We start from the raw sequence: 20900 nt of genomic DNA, 5'->3' as shown, positions 1-20900 counted from the left end.
ATAATTTTGAAATATTTTTAAATATTTCTTCACGTCATAATGCTGGCAGCAAGTAGAGATGACATGGGCTGCAAGATTGAGACACAGACATCAGAGCCTCTTAATGTTTTCTTTGGGTTTCAACCAGCGTGGAATTACCATAGAGAGTGCACAGCCTAACATATGAAACAGGAGAAGACGTGTAATCCATTTATTTCAACAAAGTAATTGTAATCTAAATTGATGTGATTATCAGAGTAATCCAAAGGGTGGGAATGTGCTGGAAATATCTTTTATTTTATGAATTTGTCACATGTTTTAGTAATATCACTTTTGGGTCACTTCAAGGTTCACATGTGGGGAAGATTCAGCTTTAACTCTATTGCACAAAGTCAGGCATCGTGAGAAAGTTGGTGACACCCAGAGGGGGAGAATTCAACAGGTGGTGAAGTCTTTTGTTAATCAGGTCTTTGAGGATGTGGGGAAGAGGCAAGGAGCAGTCTCTATGTGACACTGGAAGAGGAGACAAGGTTGTAAACTCTCTCCCTCTCTTGGAGGGGTCAAGGGTGTGAACAACAGCTGTGGAAATGCCTTCTGTTTGACTGTATTTAAAGAGGGCTGCTATTCATCTTTAGAGACACGCATCAGTGCCCCACTGAATGTCGTCTCTCCCTCAACTGCTTGGGAATTAAAAAGGTGTTGGCTCATCGTGTCTGCAGACTTTGTTGATTATATTTCCATGACATTATTCTGCAGTGACAAAGTGAGATATGTCACAACAAAGGAGCGAAAACTGAAAAAGTGTTTGTTTACATTGTTGAGTTAACACCGAATATAAAAGCTTCAGTGCTCTTTGGTACGGATTCTCCAGTTTTTTTATTTAAAAGTTTTATAATTACGATTTTGATTATGTCCCCACATTCGGTGTCAATGATGGTGATGATACTGGAGGATAAACGTGAGCTCTAACACATCTGCTCAAATTTACACAGCTTTCCCATCACTTCATTGTAGAGGTCGAGTTTTTCTTTATTTGTTACCTGTCTATGAATCTACAGTGTTCAGTTGAGTCGCATTCCAAATATGCTGTGAAAAACTCTTTTTAAACGAGTCGTGCTGGAGTCAGTCAGATGATTTCCATAGAGAGGCACTTTGCATCAGCAGCACCATGCTCCAGTGCTCTGGGAGAGTTTATAGTCCTGAGAGTTGAACACTGGATGACTGACAGCTGTCCTTCATCACAACAGAAGCCACAGAAATCCTCCTCATCAAAAACATGACTTTGATCTGCGTCCTCATCTGGACTCTCCTCTGCTGCTGCTTCACAGGTAAAGTCCAGAGAATCAAACTCCTCTCCTCTATCAACATCTGTCCCTCTGAAATGAAGCCCACAAAACCATGAAGCTGCTTTATGTTTTTGTCTCTGTGTCCTCAGAGTCCAGAGGACAGATCACAGTGACTCAGCCTGGAGCAGTGAGCTCTGCTGTGGGAGGAACTGTGAGCATCAAGTGTAGGACCAGTCAGAATGTTTATGGCAACAACCATTTGGCCTGGTACCAACAGAAAGATGGAGGAACTCTCAAACGTCTTATTTACTATATTAGCAGTCGACAATCAGGGATTCCAGCTCGTTTTACAGGCAGTGGATCAAACTCTGACTTCACTCTGACCATCAGTGGAGTCCAGGCTGAAGATGCAGCAGTTTATTACTGTCAGAGTTTTCACTTTCCTAACAGTCAGTGGGTGTTCACACAGTGAAAAACAGTCGTACAAAAACCTCCCTCAGTCAGACTGAACAGAAAGTGAAGTGACTGCTGCAGCTGGAAGATACTGCAGAGACTGATACAGTTCACTGAGGACACACACACACACACACACACACACACACACACACACTAGTACAGGTCCTCCATCTTTTTTTTTACCCAAAAAGGGTTTAATTTGTGAGAGTAAACTTGTGCAGTGTAAATAGTCAAACAGTAAAATGTAAACCTTGCAGCAGTTAAGGAGTGAAAGGCCATTTTTGTTGAAACACTTGTTTCCTGGTTAAGAGCATTGCTTAGAAACTCGTCTTTGGTTTACTTTTACTTTTCTGTTTGGGAAGATTGGGGAACATAAGGACCTGTTTTCTTGTTTTGGCATTGCTCACATCCAAAACAAATAAACTCCTCTATACCAAAAACGAACCTTCTTATCAACTCACATTGTTGTGCAAATAAAGTCATCCTGTTTTTATTAAGCTGTATATTTTCAAACTTGAACATTGTTAAAATGATTTGGTCGATGTTTCATCTTTCACTTTGTTATTCTCCTGGTGTTTCATTTGTTCAACTGTGATGCTAAAGTTCAAAAAACAAATCCCAGAATTGTTTTCAGTTAAGCTAAGCAGTGGCTTCATGTTCTAATTATCTTTAACATTACAGGGCTCTAGAATAACTTTTTGCCTTGGTTGCACTGGTGCGCCACTTTTTCAACCGCATCACTTAACACCGTGGTTTTACATGTGCCCTTTTTTGGGGGGAAATTGCTGTCCATACAGACAATATTGATTTGTAAATGATTAACTAACAATCTTGTTCTTGTGCTTAAAGTGCTTTGGCACTCTTTGGCCATAAGAATGCAGAGATGGCACCGGGTGTTATGGCACGCCGTCTTTCTCTCGGTTCTGCAATGTTTGTTTGTTGTGTTCTTAGTGGTGTCCCTGCTAGCTTGGAAAACCCACTCCCTGTTGGTGTATGAGCGACAGACGCTTTTTAACATCCGTGACTCACTGCTGATGCTCCACAGTGTTAGCGAGCGATCTGGAGGAATCCCGCCGCCGTGCCGGAGGAGCAGCTTCGCCGCGATCGCTGCTCTGCGCTTCCACAGGCCCCGCTGGTTTAGAAACTTATTCCCGTTAACGACAAGGAAGCAAGATGAACAGCAATTTTACTTGCTAGCAAGGGAGGCTGGTTGGAACCAGGCTCTTGGAGCTAAACGCTCCTCACCTGTCTGCTAGCCAGCATCAAGTAAACAGCCTTCCTTGCAGCTTTTTATTCTGAGAACACAAGCACTGTGTTTGTGTGTATGTGAGTGTGTATGTTTGTTTGGTGGTGCGTTTGTGTGACCTCCTGCTTATCAAAAGGGTCATAAAAGCAGGAAGCTTACTAACCAAGAAAACAGAACCCTCACACAGGATGTCCCTATAATGAAACACTACAGCCTCCCCCACCAACAAACAGGCTGGAGAGGTGGTCAGAGACAAAGGAATGTCTTTGACCATGCTGCTTGAACTAAGTCTTACACATTTAAGTAACACAATGACAACATTTAACAATTTGACTCCAACAGTCCCCCCTTTTTGTCAACTTTGTACATAAATTTCCACTTATGCACCCTTGTGTTTGACAGTTCAGTATAGGCTTCATTCACACACAGCTCCTCACATCATTCACTTCCTACTGCTGCAAAAGTTCACAGTTCATACATGTACGAAACGTGCTTAGCAATTGTCCTACTTCTCATTCATCTCACACACAGGAAACTACATCCTGCAAGGAAACAAATGAATGTCAACAGTCAAAAACAAGAATCAACGTTCTCAAAAGAATATGCACTACAATCCAAATGTATGCAGACATAGGCATTCAAACACATCCGTTGGTTTTTGGTTTGTCCATGTGGCTTCCAGCTATCTTCAAAGCTGTAGCCTGGTCAACACTCCTCTTTATGACCCCTTTCAAACCCCCAAATCTTCTCACTGTAGACACCCTGTGGGGTGATCGAGTCACCTGGTGAATCATCTGCATTTACAACTCCTCTCCTTTCCTGTTGTCACTGCAGAAAAAGTTTTTTAAAGGAAATTGGATCAAGTTGTTTATGATCTTCTCCCCCCTTTTTGAGTCATGTCCACCCATGGCTCAAAACTCCAACCAACTTATATAAGTGTACATGATGTAAATGTAAACAAAAGAAAGCCCCTTTGACTGTCTGGCTTTTTCTTCATAATGATAGCCATATTAGGACACATAAAGGCAATGGTTATATATCTATATATTTTAGCACAAATGACAATATAAAAAATATCAATCCTAACAATGTCCATGTGTCAAAGTAACTGAGAATAAAAAACAGAAAACATGAAGGAGATATTCCTGGCCTGGCTTTTTATAGCAGATAATCTTAAAACTATTTTGCAATTTTGCATAATTTTAAAAAGTTTACATTTCTTCAGTATTGAACAGCAGAAAATAGGCTTTCTTGTCCGAGGTCATTGAAGTAAAAGAAAAAAGAAAAAAAAAAGACAGAGGCTGACAGAGCTGCAAACAACGGTAGACTGGTGGGTAATAAGCGAAGGAATAATGCAGAAAACAGAGATTTGAGACGGGAAACTGTTCTTGAATACAGAGAGAGAGAGAGCTGTGCATGAAGTGTGATTTTTATCTTGGTGTAAACAAAACAGTAAAGTAAGAGGGAATTCATGACGATGTTTATCAGATGTGAAGCATAGTTTGTTGCTTCTTTTGCTGCTGGTTCAGTCAATTTTGCTTGGAGAGAGACAAAACTTGCAGCTCAGAATCAGCACAAAAAAGACGTAAACAGCGCGGACCCGACGCATCAGAATCAGTGAGCTGTCGGCTTTCAGCCCGATGGCGTGTCCGTCTACGTGCCGTCGTGTGAGAAAGCAGAGAAAGCTGATTCTGATGCGTCGGGTCCGCTCTGTGTGTTTACGCTGTGTGTCTTTGTGTGGAATCCGTTTACCTGCTCTCATTTACTGTTTGGTGGTTGATAAAATACTTTTGTGATCTTTAACCTGAGATTCCAGCGTTTCTGGGAAAATATATTTATTTTTAAAACTCGATTTAGGATTTAATGAATCAATGTCGCTTTATTCAAGCTACTCACCTCTCTCTATCTGCCTGTACTTTCAAACGTACAGACGGACTACATGAATATCTGAACTACGACCAATCAGAGAGGTCCCACCCCTGATTATCTCTGATTGGTTTAGACCACGATAGGAGCATAATGTGTGTCGGTTGTTGACCACAGGGAGAGTTTCAGAGTTGCAGAGAGTATTTTATTTATTTATTTTTTACTCGAATAGTTGGTCGTACCGCTGCGACCTGAGATTATTTTTAATCGCACTTGCGACCAAATTGGTTGCACTCTACAGCCATGCATTACATTCAATTTTTCTAACTTAGCTTTGCTCCAGTGGTAATTAGAGTGAAAGGACTTGAAACTCAAAGTTTTACTCGTCTCTGTAAAACAAATTATTCATACCACCTTTACTTAACAGGAGCTTTACTGTGATAGTTTTAATACATTCTTCTATATTTAGTATGGTTTTAATATTTTCGTATTTTAAATTACGCAGGATATATGATAAAACAATAATTTACTTGCAAAGAGTTTTAATTTCTACACAAATACTTTCATTATGTGGAAAAAAAGTATTTGAGATGGAATTGTTTTATTTGATCTGAGAACAAAAAGAAATTGTTCATTGTTAATATATTTAGATCATATAAACAATATACAGGTACATTTATCAAAGAAAGTAAGAGAGAAAAAATACTACAGACGGGCATCTGAGGGTGAAGGGAGCGTGCCAAGCTCCAATCGACAGCACAGAGGGAGTTCAATGATGACATCATGATTCTGTGAGCAGCACAGAAACCAGAAGCTAGGGTGGTGATGGCGAATGACCGACGGCAATTTCCTATGAACATCACCTAATGCTGTGTCACTGTGCTAAGCATACTTTGACAATCTGAAGAGGGTCTTCCTTTGTGTCATTGTTGTTGTCATTTGCATCATGACCACTTCTACAAGACTGCTAAAGTGATTCAACAGGTGGGATCATAACAGCAGTAAAACAACTGGATCCAATACCCTTTCTGAGAAAGGTTTTCTGCAGAGATAAAAAGGACAATAGAGGAGTCATAAGTATTCCCCCCACAGGAAGAATGCCTGAAGTGAGGCGATGAGGGTTGATAGAGGCCATAAAAAGGGGCTCTATCATGTAATCATATATGCTTAGAGGTATCAATTGTATAATGATAGAGGTCTGATCCTTGGTAGTCTGCAAAGACTCTTCCAGAGTGTTCTGGCATGCACACACATCCTAAGGTCATGAGTGAGGTCGTACCTTCTTTAAATAGTATGGGAGGACACCTACTCTGTATCTGTTTAAGTATAAGAGCCTTTTGTTTAGGTGGACCGCTGGACTCCTGGCACCAGCTTACACACACACACACACACACACACACAATTCCCAATAAAAGGCAGCAAGCGGAGGCCGTCGTTGGGGTCATTTTGTGGTAGACACCGACGAGGCCTCCATTGCAAATAAATCGATCGATCGCTGACTGTCTCGTTTTCTTCATGATGAATTAGTCTCTAAACCAGCGGGGCTTGTGGAAACACAGACCCAACAACACCCAGATAGAAGACTAGTATTAATAACTGACTGCACACTTATTTCCACACTGTCATCCTCGAGTAGGTGAGAGGGAACGAAGTCTTGCCCCAAAGACATTTTGTAGGTTTGGTGGCTCCTTGGAGTACGAGCACCTGGATGACTGAGAACCTTCACAGATCTATTTTCAAGCTGAGCTCAAAGGTCATAGCCAAGCTTTTTTCAATACACTGCTCAGCTTTCTTTATCATAATCGTACACATCATGGTTTTGGGAGCTTCATTTCAGAGAAATAATTTTTGCAAGATGAGAGATTGTTTCCCGAGACTTTCTCCAACTTTTCCTTGCTGTGCAAAAAATGATGGTATTTGTTTAAGAGATCTACAGTGTGTGTGTGTGTGTGTGTGTGTGTGTGTGTGTGTGTGTGTGTGTCCTCAGTGAACTGTATCAGTCTCTGCAGTATCTTCCAGCTGCAGCAGTCACTTCAGTTTCTGTTCAGTCTGACTGAGGGAGGTTTTTGTACGACTGTTTTTCACTGTGTGAACACCCACAGACTGTTAGGATAGTGCCAACACATACAGTAATAAACTGCTGCATCTTCAGCCTGGACTCCACTGATGGTCAGAGTGAAGTCAGAGTTTGATCCACTGCCTGTAAAACGAGCTGGAATCCCTGATACTCGAGTGGTAGCAACATAAATGAGCAGTTTAGGAACTCCTCCATCTTTCTGTTGGTACCAGGCCAAATGGTTGTTGCCATAAACTGCCATAAACAAGTGACTGGTCGTACACTTGATGTTCACAGTTGCTCCCACAGCAGAGCTCACTGCTCCAGGCTGAGTCACTGTGATCTGTCCTCTGGACTCTGAGGACACAGAGACAAAAACATAAAGCAGCTTCATGGTTTTGTGGGCTTCATTTCAGAGGGACAGATGTTGATAGAGGAGAGGAGTTTGATTCTCTGGACTTTACCTGTGAAGCAGCAGCAGAGGAGAGTCCAGATGAGGACGCAGATCAAAGTCATGTTTTTGATGAGGAGGATTTCTGTGGCTTCTGTTGTGATGAAGGACAGCTGTCAGTCATCCAGTGTTCAACTCTCAGGACTATAAACTCTCCCAGAGCACTGGAGCATGGTGCTGCTGATGCAAAGTGCCTCTCTATGGAAATCATCTGACTGACAGAAACATGCAAGTTAGAATAGAATAGAAAGCCTTTTTTTGTCACTATAAAGTTGTACAAAGAGATACAGAGAAAATGAGACAAAGACACAAATTTGCAGGGGGAGAAGTGCCAGAAACACATTATATTAGATTAATATTTCAAACATGACAAAATGCTAATCTTACAGCAGCTGCTGTGTTTGTTGCATCATATTGCTGTAATTGTTTATATGCTTTATATATTCTGAGCTAAGTTGATCTATAGTGTTACATCATATTCTATAAGGATGTTATGTGTTTGTAGACTTTCTGCCCAGTTTGACCCATTTAGCAGAAGTCAGCCTGTTTAAGGCTCTGATATCTATTCTGTGTGACTTAAAGCAGTTATGACATGGTCTGATTTTCTCACCCAATAAAGGAATATTTCATATATCAGTCTACTCTTCATTTTATCAGACACAGTTTTCACAGCTCGTACATTTTCCTTTTCACACATGTATGTAAGCATTGAGCCAAATGTAATAATGCCAACATATTAAACGAACAATATTTGTCTCTTATGTATAATACATCTGTATATACACTTTTGAGTGAAGATTTAAGGTGATAGAAAATATAAACTGCAACTTGAATCTTTCAAGTTCAAGCTCACTGCTGTAATATATGTACACATATATATATATATATATATATATATATATAGCTATATATATATATATATATATATAGCAGCTGGATAGCGTAGTGGTTAAACTACACGCCTTTGGAACAGAGGATCGCAAGTTCGATTCCTGCCTGGGGCGTCTGTATCCAGTAAGGGTCCTAAGGCTAGACCCCCTATGCTAAGCGAGCCTACCGCAGACATGAGCGAGACAGATAAATATGAAGGCATGCCGGCTCGGACGTCGCCCGGATCAACAAGGTCCGCGTCAGGTGTTGAGGAACCAGGGCACCCTGACGAAAAGTGGGCTACTGGAACAAGAAGGCATCGGTGGGCAAGAGACGAAAACAGGGCGTTGTTGGAATGCTACTACGCAAGTAACCCCGGCGGAAGGGGCTACATGAATAGGATGAGGGACCTATGGATTCTTCGATACCCAACATCCACAATGACGGCGAAACAACTAGTAGCTCAGTGTTCCAACATTCGAAAGAAGGGACTGCTCTCACAGCTAGAGATTGACGAGGTACAACACAAATGCTACGGCAAGGAGGAGTCAGGACGCCAGGTCAGGGGGGAGATATCATCACCCCCACCCGAGATTGGGTACATAGCCCCAAGTGCGAGAGGAACTGACCTGAAAAATAGGATCATGGCCAAGCTTGAAACCTGGATCCCCCGTAGCCGGTTACCAAGATTACGTGAAGTACCCTCAGAAGGTCTGCTAGATGATGTTAATGCAGCACTACGGGCAATACCTACAACCACGATTACCGACACTAACAAGCTGATCTACAATACGGCAGCAGTGATCAGTGAGATGCTTGGCTACAAGTTGAACAGCCACAAGGCGCAGTACCCTCCATGGAGAAGGAGGCTAGAGGGCAAGATCAAAGTAGCACGGAGGGAGGTTAGCCAACTAACGGAGTTGCAGAAAGGTGCGACAAATAAGGTGCCTAAGAAATACAGCAAGTTGTCCATACCTGAGGCCTTGGAAACTGCCAAGCAAAGACTCACAGCCTTGGCCAGCCGCTTGAGGAGGTACACCAGAGAGATAGAAGGCAGGAGAATAAACCAGCTGTTCTCCACAGAACCAGCAAAGGTGTACTCTCAGTGGCAAGGGAACAATAAGAGAACAGCACCACCAAGGCTGGAGACGGAGCAATACTGGAAGAGCATATGGGAGAAGGATGCAACCCATAACGGCAATGCTCAGTGGCTAGAGGATCTGAGGGCAGACCACAGCGACCTCCCTGAACAGGGTCCAGTAACCATCACAGTGGCAGATATCCAAGAAAGGGTCTCCAGTATGAAGAGTTGGACAGCACCAGGGCCCGACATGGTTCACGCCTACTGGCTGAAGAAGCTGACTGCACTCCACGAGCGTCTGGCAGCACAAATGAACCAGCTGCTAGTTAACGAAAGACACCCGGAATGGCTAACTGAAGGCCGGACGGTCCTGATCCCCAAGGACCCCAAGAAGGGACCGGTCCCCTCCGACCAATAACCTGCCTCAGTACTACATAGGAAGCTCCTGTCAGGCATCATATCGGCTAAGATGAACAGGCACATGGGTCAATACATGAGCGGGACACAGAAAGGAATTGGCAAGAATACCAGAGGTGCAAAACACCAGCTACTGGTAGACAGAACAATCAGCCGAGACTGCAAGACCAGACTGACCAACCTGTGCACTGCCTGGATTGATTACAAGAAGGCCTATGACTCAATGCCCCACAGCTGGATACTGGAATGCCTAGAATTGTACAAGATCAATGGGACCCTAAGAGCCTTCATCAGGAACTCAATGGGGATGTGGCGTACAACACTAGAGGCCAACTCCAAGCCCATAGCACAAGTTACCATCAAGTGCGGGATCTACCAAGGAGATGCTCTGTCCCCACTGCTGTTCTGCATAGGCCTGAACCCCCTCAGTGAGATCATTAACAAGACTGGCTACGGATACCGACTACGGAACGGAGCAGTTGTCAGCCACCTCCTGTACATGGATGACATCAAGCTGTATGCCAAGAGTGAACGAGACATCGATTCACTGATCCACACTACCAGGCTATACAGCAATGACATTGGAATGTCGTTCGGACTGGAGAAGTGTAGTCGGATGGTAACAAAGAGAGGGAAGGTAGTCAGAACTGAGGGGATTGAACTACCAGAAGGCAACATTGCAGACATAGAAGACAGCTACAAGTACCTGGGGATCCCGCAGGCAAATGGGAACCATGAAGAGGCCGCTAGAAAGGCTGCAACCACCAAGTACCTGCAGAGGGTCAGGCAAGTCCTGAGGAGTCAGCTGAATGGTAAGAACAAGATCCGGGCCATCAACACATACGCCCTGCCCGTGATCAGGTACCCTGCTGGGGTAATAAGCTGGCCAAAGGAGGAGATAGAAGCCACTGACATAAAGACAAGAAAGCTCCTGACCATGCATGGAGGGTTTCACCCCAAGTCCAGCACCCTGAGGCTGTACGCTAAGCGGAAGGAAGGGGGCCGGGGACTGGTGAGTGTCAGCACCACAGTCCAGGATGAGACAAGGAACATCCAAGAATACATTGGGAAGATGGCCCCAACTGACCGAGTGCTCAGTGAATACCTCAGGCAGCAGAAACCCAAGAAAGAGGAGGGAGACGAGGAACCATCATGGAAGGACAGGCCCCTGCACGGTATGTACCACCGGCAGATAGAGGAGGTGGCTGATATCCAGAAATCCTACCAGTGGCTGGACAAAGCTGGACTGAAAGACAGCACAGAGGCACTAATCATGGCAGCACAAGAACAAGCTCTGAGTACAAGATCCATAGAGGCTGGGGTCTATCACACCAGGCAAGACCCCAGGTGCAGGCTGTGTAAAGATGCCCCAGAGACAATCCAGCACATAACAGCAGGGTGCAAGATGCTAGCAGGCAAGGCATACATGGAACGCCATAACCAAGTGGCCGGCATAGTGTACAGGAACATCTGTGCCGAGTATAACCTAGAAGTCCCGAGGTCAAAATGGGAGATGCCCCCAAGGGTGGTGGAGAATGACCGAGCTAAGATCCTGTGGGACTTCCAGATACAGACGGACAAAATGGTGGTGGCTAACCAACCGGACATAGTGGTGGTAGACAAACAGAAGAAGACGGCCGTAGTGATCGATGTAGCGGTTCCCAATGACAGCAATATCAGGAAGAAGGAACACGAGAAGCTGGAGAAATACCAAGGGCTCAGAGAAGAGCTCGAGAGGATGTGGAGGGTGAAGGTAACGGTGGTCCCCGTGGTAATCGGAGCACTAGGTGCAGTGACTCCCAAGCTAGGCGAGTGGCTCCAGCAGATCCCGGGAAAAACATCGGAGATCTCTGTCCAGAAGAGCGCAGTCCTGGGAACAGCTAAGATACTGCGCAGGACCCTCAGGCTCCCAGGCCTCTGGTAGAGGACCCGAGCTTGAAGGATAAACCGCCCGCAGGGGCGTGCTGGGTGTTTTATATATATATATATATATATATATATATATATATATATTTCCAGTCCTCAGATACTCAACTAATCAAAGTGATGTCATGACAAAAATGAATGACCAACAAGACATTTCTTCTCCTTCATTTCTGTCACACAAAGCTGTATGAAATGTTTCTCGCGGTTAGCATCATGGTTGCTAGGCAACCTAAACAGCGCGACGCAGGCTAGACCGTCCCATTTCACAAGCCTCTCACTTCCGCACTTCTCGTACTCATAGTACGCACCGTACGCAGTACACGTAGTGCGCGTACTTCAAGCTTGCAGACCCTGAATTGGGACACAGCCACGGACTTTACACAGAGACCTGACTGAACTGGAACAGAGGGAGCATGGGAACCAAACCTAGGAACTAGAAATCATAGCAAAAGACATAACCAGAATAACCTAAAGCATAAGATAATAATAATTAACACAAAACACTGGGTCACATGACCCAGGACCATGACACTTATAGCACTAGAATTAAATAATAAGGGAAGGATTCTGGATCAGCATCATGATGAAAACTTGTGGCCGTAGTATATACAGAATTCTGGAGAAGGTATAAAATGTCACCGTATGTGTGTGTGTGTGTGTGTTTTATGTGTATGGATTTTTTAAATTATTACTCATCATATATTACTGTCTATTAAAGTCCTGTAGTAATTTGTCCATCAGCCTTTGGAAGGTGGCCGGTGCCCCATGTAGGCCAAATGGCATCACCGTGAACTGGAACAGGCCGGCAGGTGTCCTGAAGGCGGTGTGCGGTCGAGAAGACTCCTCCAGTGGCACTTGCCAGTAACCTTTGCAAAGATCCAAGGTGGTGATGTACCTGGCCGCTCCGATCTTCTCCAGCAAATCCTCGGTTCGAGGCATGGGGTAGGCATCAAACTCTGAAATGGAATTAAGCTTCCGGAAATCAATGCAGATGCGTAGGGAGCCATCTTTGAAGATGATGACCACCGGGCTACACCACTCTGAGCAGGACGGCTCTATCACCCCAAGCTCCAGCATCTTCTCCACCTCCTGTCGCAGTTTATCCACTAGGTGTTGTGGAACCCGGTATGGACGTTGGCGGATGGGATGTCCATCCTTTAGGCGTATCACATGTTCGACAAGGGTGGTCCTGCCGGGGTTAACTGAACACAGAGATGAAGTCTCCCAAAGGACTTGGAATAGCTCAGCAGCCTGCTGTGGGGTAAGATGAGTCAGCACCGGAGACATCGTATCGGCTCCCTGCTCGGGTTCTGTCTTCCCTTCTCTTGGCATTTCTCTTGCCATCAGAGCTTTCGCAGGGGCCTGGTGGGCACGCTCTTCCCATTCTTTCAGGAGATTCACATGGTAAGTCTGCTTCGGTTTCCTCTTTTCAGGATGATGAATCTCATAGGTCACTGGCCCCATTCTGCGAAGAACTGTGTATGGCCCTTGCCATTTCGCCAGAAGTTTACTGTTGGCTGACGGGAGAAGTAACAACACCTTTTGACCAGGTTGAAATTCACGTTGCCGGGCCTGTTGGTCATACCAGGTCTTCTGGCTTCGTTGAGCGTCTCGCAGGTTGACCTCGGCCTCTTCATGGTATCTCCCCAACCGATCTCTCATTTCCAGCACAAATTGCACCACTCCTTTATCATTTGGAGCAGAAGCAGGAGACTCCCAACCCTTCCGGAGGAGATCCAATGGCCCCTGCACATCCCAACCATAGAGTAGCTCGAATGGTGAGAAACCAGTGGAAGCCTGGGGAACTTCTCTGTACACAAACAGCAGGAAGGGTAGCCACTGGTCCCAGTCTTTCCCAGTGTCTGACACAAACTTCTGCAGCATCCTCTTCAGAGTTTGGTTGAACCTCTCCACTAACCCATCTGTCTGTGTATGGTAGGGTGACGTCCTGATGGCAGAGATGCCTAGCTGGTTGTGGAAGAGCTGCATCAACCTAGAGGTAAAGTTAATCCCTTGGTCGGTCAAAATCTCATCTGGTATCCCCACCCGGGAGAACAGCTGTACCAGTGCACGCAGAACATTGGGTGCCATGAGCGCACGCAGGGGGAACGCTTCTGGGAAACGAGTCGCATAATCACACACCACCAAAATGTACTGATGACCCCGACTACTTTTTACCAGAGGACCCACAATGTCCATAGCTATCCTACGGAAGGGGGTGGAGATGACCGGAAGTGGCTGTGGCAGGGCCCTGTCTGACTTGCGAGCTGGACAAGTTTTCTGGCAGGTAGGGCATGTACGGCAATATTTTTGTATGTCTGTGTACATTGATGGCCAAAAGAAACGTGAGCTAACTCACATATAGGTTTTTTGGCGACGCAGATGACCTGCCCAGGGGAGGGTATGTGCTAATTGCATAATGAGGGGTCTACAACTAGAAGGTATCACAAGCCGTTGGTGGTCACCGTCAACTGCATACAACACATTTTTGTTAACAATGAACTTCTCTTTCCCTCCCCATTTCCCAGTTCCCCCTTCAGTCACATTAGCAAAGAAAACTTTCAACGTTTCATCCTCCCTTTGCAACAAAGTGATATTTTCTGGTACATCCCATTTCATGCTCTTAGTGTCCGGCCCCTTTGACCATAGCTGCTTCTCAATGCGGCGTTGGCGGCGGGATTTTCTTGGCCCATTAGTGCCACCCTCGCACAGACTACTGTCAAAGTCTGGCAAGGGTTGGCATCCAGCCTTCATTTGGGCTCTAGTGACCACTGGGCCAGACACGTTTAATTTAGCATTCCCCTTATCCCCCACATCAGTCTCTGTCCACTGTTCTTCTTTTTCTTGCAGCAAGTCCATGAGTACAGGCAAGTCCATCCCCAGAATAACCTCTACAGGCAAGTTCTGTACCACCCCAACTGACAACAGGTATGGCTGTTCATTAATAGTCACTGTTACCTCCACTTTTGGGTATGGATGTTTATCACCATGCACACATAAAACTTCTTCCTGTCTGCTATAGTCCACACTGTTCACTGGTACCAAACTATGCTTAATTAAAGACATAAAACTACCAGTGTCCAGCAAAGCAGTAGCCTGCAGACCATTGACCTTTACTTTTTTATAGCGTTGCACATCCACTGGCTGGACCCTTGTGGGCTCCATCTCCAGCCGGGGTGCATAGCAGGCACCAGTGACTTTAGCCTTCCGGATAGGGCATACCGAGGCTTTATGACCTGGCTGCTGGCAATAATAACAAAGAAAGTCCTTACCCGCTCCTCGTAAGTTTGATGCCTTGGGGTTTTCTGGTGGCTCTGGGTTGCTCTCCCTTTTCAGAAGACCCGATGATGGGAGTGGTGGTCGCTGTGGCATCCCAGATGAGCGTGCAGGTGGTGCTCCTTTACGCACATTGAAGTACTGTGACACCAGCTTAGCAGCGGTCAGTCCATCTGCTGGCTCATGCTCCCTCACCCAGGTCCTCACCTCCCCTGGAAGTACCTGGATTAACTGCTCCAAGATGATAGCTTCTCCCATCTCTTCTTTAGTATGCTGCTCTGGTCGGATCCAGCGCCGATAGAGGCCCTTCAGGCGATAATAGGTCTCAGTGGGGCTCTCACCAGGTGGAACTGTATTGGACCGGAACCTCTGCCGATACGTCTCAGGGGAAATGTCAAATTTGGTTAGCAACGCCGCTTTTAAATCTTCATAACGATGGGCTCTTTCTTCATCCATTGCAGTGTAGGCCTCCAACGCCTTCCCCAATAGCAGTGGAACCAGACGACAGGCCCATTCACTCTCTGGCCATCTACAGGTTTTGGCAACTCGCTCAAAACGCAACAAATAGTTCTCAATGTCTTCCCCCATCTGATAGGGTGGAATTTTTGGCCCAACAGATCGCATCCACTCTGAGACTGACTGGTCGAGGCTGTTGGTCACTGCTTGTGACTGACGAGAGGGAACCTCCTCTGGGGGATCCCGGTATCCTCTTTGACGTGCAGGTGTAGGCAGACCCATTCTGGGGCTGCTTGCTGTTGCGGTGCTTGGCGTGGCCGTTGCTGCTGTGGTGCTTGCTCCGGCTGGTGCTTGGGCTGGACTTTGCTGACCAGCAAAATCTGAATGCAGCTGAGCGTTGGGAGGGGAAACAGTCCTCAGCCCCCTGAGTTCTGTCAAAAAAACCTCCTCTCTCCTTTGCTGTCCCGCCAGGAAGTCCCTCATCATCGCAATCAGCTCTCCATTTGGGTCACGTGCTGAGGTCGAAGCTGTAGGCAATTCTGGACCAATCCTGCCGGAAACCTCCTCCTCCTCCTCTGCTGAAGAAGACGACACCGGCACTGTGTCCCATGCCAGCTCCTCTGCTGTCTTCTCCACTGGAAGCTCATGCTGCTGGGACCGCAGCCCTGTGCGCTTAACTGGGAGGCGCGTTTTCCTCTTCCGACTAGCAATCCCACTTCTGACACCATATGTCGCGGGGTCCTCTCCTAAACTTCTCCCGAACAAATGCAGGCGTAGTCAGGAAGCATTCAGTGTGGATAATTTATTCTGCCGGCCTCCCAGGTGCACAAAAGATTATTTACAAAGAAAATAGGAAACTAACTTAAGTCAACACAAAACAAACATCTATATACAAAACACAGTCTGCATGTTACCCTCTCTGTAACATCTCACTGAAAGAACCCAGGTAGGCCCTGACAGCCTTCTTTTATACCCCATGGCCCCTCCCACTAGGCATAATAGTCATCTCTTTATTATTTCTTTCACCAAACAATCTTTCCCCCTCAGCTTATTTCCAGCTGTATTCCTACAATACATATATGTATATACAGACATTTATGGCCAATTCCAGGCAGCCTACAGTGTTTCACAACAACAAAAAAGCAAACAAAAAAAATAATGCAGTTCGCGTGACCTTTCAAGCGCGCGCAAACCCACTATTTGAACCCGAGAACACCATACCATCGGCTTGCATAACCCCCGTACAATCGGCGATCACAGCGAGTCTCCGCGACCGGCTTTATTAAAGGTAAGTGGGAAAATATGTTGGCCACCTTCTGCGCTGCTCAAAATATACCTCTCACCCCTTTTTGTTTATCTGCCCGGTCGACGAAAAGACGCGCAGTAATTGTAGAAACTAATGGTGGTGGTGCGTGTATTCGCCCAGATCAGCTGTCTGCGGCCCGGGACGGTGTAACTCCGTCACAACAGGGAACAATAACGCCTGTACCAGTTGTTGTATAGCAGAGGTGCTCAAGTATAAAAACAATAATAAACACAATGCTTTGGTTCTATAACATTTTTCTATCATTACTTTATTTTGGATTAGGTGCATGAGCTTTTAAGTATGGATAATTAAATAATAGATTAATGAAACACCAGAGTGTGCCCTGTTCTGAGATGTACAGCAAGTGGAGAGTGACAGATGAGATGAGGAGATGGAAGAGTGACTCACAGGCAGAGCCGAGTTCATTTCCCACAGTTTTGTTGTTTAATGCTTCCGAGCGCTGTCACCAATCTTTGCATTTTATTATCATCTCATAACACTTCTTTAATCAGCTACCATCTCTGCTGTGGACTTTTTACTGTCTACAGTCTCAAAGCAACACAGACCTCCATCACTATCTGCAGCAGGAGCAGCAGCAACCCCTCAACAGCAACAGTGTTGTTGTTATTCAGCCTGGTTCCATGTGCCCCTTTTGAACTTTGAGCACCCGTCCCTTCCAGCATCTCTGCACGGCCCTGCTCAGAATCATCATCTGTTTTAGGTTGACATTTTATATGTTTTGTAGAATAACAGGACAAACTGTGAGACTAGAAAGACCTGAGTTTCATGCTCTGTTTTGTGACGTAGTGTGCAATGCTCAGCAGTATTATCATTTTAACTGGTTCTGTGCGCGATCTGAAGACACTAAGTGTTTGTGAGAGAACATAAAACTGTTTTGATGCATTTGTCAGGTTTTACCTGATGAGTTTTAAGTTTTGTGATTGTAGCTTGAAAATGAATTTTAATGTTTAGAGTTATGAGAAAGAAGGTGGAAGCATTAAAGTGATGTATCTTAACAGTTGTTAAATGTAAATGACCAAATTGGATTATTGGAATATAGTTTTATTGTGTTTCGTTGTTTTTTATGTAAAAATTATAATATTAATATGTTATGAAATTATGATTTAAAGAATTCATATTGTTGAGTTTGTTTGTCTCAGAGTCAGAGAGCCGTGTCTCTCTACAGTCAGAGGTTTTTGTACGGCGCCTCAATGAGTTTGTATCACTGTGGTGGACTTTTGGTGGAGGAACCAGACTGCAAGTTGGAAGTAAGTCAGCCTTAGAGCTTTTTTTTTTTAAATGTAATTTTCTTTTCTTTAATTTCATTTAATATGAAAGGCTAGGAAACTTTTTATGTAACTGATTAATTATTTTATTCATAAATTTTGTCCTAAGAAACAAAGTCAGCTTTGGAAATGAATATTCAGACACTCAGGACAATTTCCAATGAAAATCTGGGATGTTTCATATTATTCATTATTATTTCTAGTTCTGATGGTAAAGTTGTATTTTGAGGGCTTGTAGGTTTAGTTCAGTCACACAGAGAGCCGTGTCTCTCTACAGTCAGAGGTTTTTGTACGGCGCCTCAATGAGTTTGTATCACTGTGGTGGACTTTTGGTGGTGGAACCAGACTGCAAGTTGGAAGTAAGTCAAACTTAAACCTCATTTACTTTAGCAAATTTCTTTCTTTTGATTATCTTAACTTTTCTGTTCAATGCGCCTAAAAAAACCTCAGGAAAATAGTTTTTAGATAAATCTTCATGAAGAAACAAAGTTAGCTTCAGAATAAATGTTAAAATGAATATTAAACACAATATGAAACATCAGAGTGGACTTGAGGATATTTTACATATACATACATCTGGTTAAGTCTCGAGAGCTTTTAGTTTTAATCCAGTCTAACAGAGTCAGAGAGCCGTGTCTCTCTACAGTCAGAGGTTTTTGTACGGCGCCTCAATGAGTTTGTATCACTGTGGTGGACTTTTGGTGGAGGAACCAGACTGCAAGTTGGAAGTAAGTCAGACTTAGAGCTTTTTTTTTAAATGTAATTTTCTTTTCTTTTCTTTAATTTCATTTAATATGAAAGGTTAGGAAACTTTTTGTGTAACTGATTACATATTTTATTCATAAATTTTGTCCTAAGAAACAAAGTCAGCTTTGGAAATGAATATTCAGACACTCAGGACAATTTCCAATGAAAAAAGTTAAACTGCACAGAGTGAAGATAAAGATCTCTGGTGTTCTTATTGTATCATATCATTTACAACAATGTAAGCAATAAAAAAAACACATGAGGTAAGTAGTGGTATTGACTTTCTTATCCAGAACAAGCTGTTTATTACGAAGAACTGATGATGTTGAAGCTTAACATCTTTTAAAAGTGTTGACACATCTTTGTTTTGTTTTTTTGTTTTTTTATTTCCAGTGTAGTTTGAACATATTTCAGCTCAAACTGTGTGATGATTCTCTCTGTGCTGATATGCATGAGAGGTTTCTTAAAGGGAAGTGAAACAATGTGTGAGTGAATGACTGGTGGAGCAGAAAAAACACCTGACAGAAACTTCTTAACGGAGAAAATCAAATTGTGGTTCCTGTCCTCTAAGCTGATTGGTGTTTCCTAGGTGATGCCCGCCCCGCCCTGAAGGTGCTGGGTCCCTCCAGTGAGGAGCTGAAACAGGGGAAGGCTACAGTCATGTGTGTGGCCAACAAGGGCTTCCCCTCAGACTGGAGTCTGTCCTGGAAGGTGGATGGCAGTGGCAGCATCAGCTGGGAGGAGAGCAGGAGCCCCGTGGTGCAGGAGAACGACGGCCTCTACAGCTGGAGCAGCACCCTGAGGCTCCCTGCAGACCACTGGATGAAGGTGGGCTCTGTGACCTGTGAGGCCACCCAGGGCTCCCACACTGTGGTCTCAGAGCCACTGAGGAGAGACCAGTGTCCCCAGTCCTGACCTGACTAACTGTGACTTTCATGCTGGTCTTACTTTCAGTCTCCACTCTGTAGCTTTAAAAAAAAAAAATACAATTTCTTCTCTCATTTTTCATTGCTTTGTTTAAAGTTGAAAGTTTGTTTAAAGTTTTAAAGAATAAAAAAATATCTATATTAAATAAGAATTGACTGTTTGTCTTACTTTTGTGGTGATGTCAATATTAAACTCTAAATAATGATTTCCAGGGTTCTAATTGGAAGCCAGTGTGCTATCTGTAGTCTATATGAGTCAGTAGAATTAAGTCACTTTCAATACATGAAGTAAAGCAAAGTTTATGTTAAAGAGTAAGTGCGAAGGGGAATTGAGAGACACTGCCATTACTAAGCAGGATATTAAAGACATTACATATATGCAAATTCATTGCATGCTGTGTAATGAAATGTTTCAGCATGTTGCAGTTTGTTGTATGAAACACTGACTGCACAGGTGGAGCAGAAAAGCGCTGTATAAGAATGAGTCTATTCTCGTGATCAGTGTTGGGGTAGGTATTTTAGAAGTAATTTAATATACAGAGTTTTTTTGTTAAAAGTATTCAGTACGTTATTTTGTTTTGTTTTTTTTCTGTAAAATCACCTGAAACACAACATGTCATAACTGTCATTGAACAATATGAACTTGTAGGCTACAGTCTCTCACACCAACATAAATCCCTATCCTAACGACAACACACATATTTTCTTTCTCTTGGCATTTAGGTATATGAATACCTGTCAAGGGTCCTTGACATACAGGTCTCCGACTCGGAGGACAAAAATTTATGTCCTGTGTCTTAGGAGGGCAGGATTGCTTTGCTTTTTCTTTATACGATGCTTCGCAATATTGGTTTTGCCTAACAACCTGTTTTTGACTCCTAAATTGATCGTGGCTCAAGAGTTGGGAGGTCGCCTTGTAATCGGAAGGTTGCCGGTTCGAGCCCCGGCTTGGACAGTCTCGGTCGTTGTGTCCTTGGGCAAGACACTTCACCCGTTGCCTACTGGTGGTGGTCAGAGGGCCCGGTGGCGCCAGTGTCCGGCAGCCTCGCCTCTGTCAGTGCGCCCCAGGGTGGCTGTGGCTACAATGTAGCTTGCTATCGCCAGTGTGTGAATGTGTGTGTGAATGGGTGGATGACTGGATATGTAAAGCACTTTGGGGTCCTTAGGGACTAGTAAAGCGCTATATAAATACAGGCCATTTACCATTTACCATTAATGCAACCGCTCTACATAACAGTCAGTGTAACTGATTATAAATCTTTTATTCAT

At 44.3% G+C, this 20900-nt stretch overlaps 1 gene segment (V, D, J or C); it reads left to right on the top strand.

The window, feature by feature from the left end:
• Positions 1-1190: 1190 nt before the first annotated feature.
• LOC147303224 (Ig kappa chain V-III region MOPC 63-like) lies at positions 1191-19695 on the top strand. The segment is given in 5 exon segments: positions 1191-1307; positions 1415-1718; positions 3862-3873; positions 17909-17940; positions 19295-19695. Coding segments are annotated over 5 exon segments (726 nt in total).
• The last annotated feature ends 1205 nt before the right edge of the window (positions 19696-20900 follow it).

Source organism: Aulonocara sp. 'chitande type north' Nkhata Bay, linkage group LG22 (assembly GCF_057382095.1).
Source record: "Aulonocara sp. 'chitande type north' Nkhata Bay isolate Kocher_YH1m ecotype deep benthic linkage group LG22, A_spYH_male_GT1.1, whole genome shotgun sequence".
In the NCBI taxonomy this organism is placed as follows: Eukaryota; Metazoa; Chordata; class Actinopteri; order Cichliformes; family Cichlidae; genus Aulonocara; species Aulonocara sp. 'chitande type north' Nkhata Bay.
Note: the sequence above shows the minus strand (reverse complement) of the source record. Positions and strands in the feature narration are given on the sequence as shown.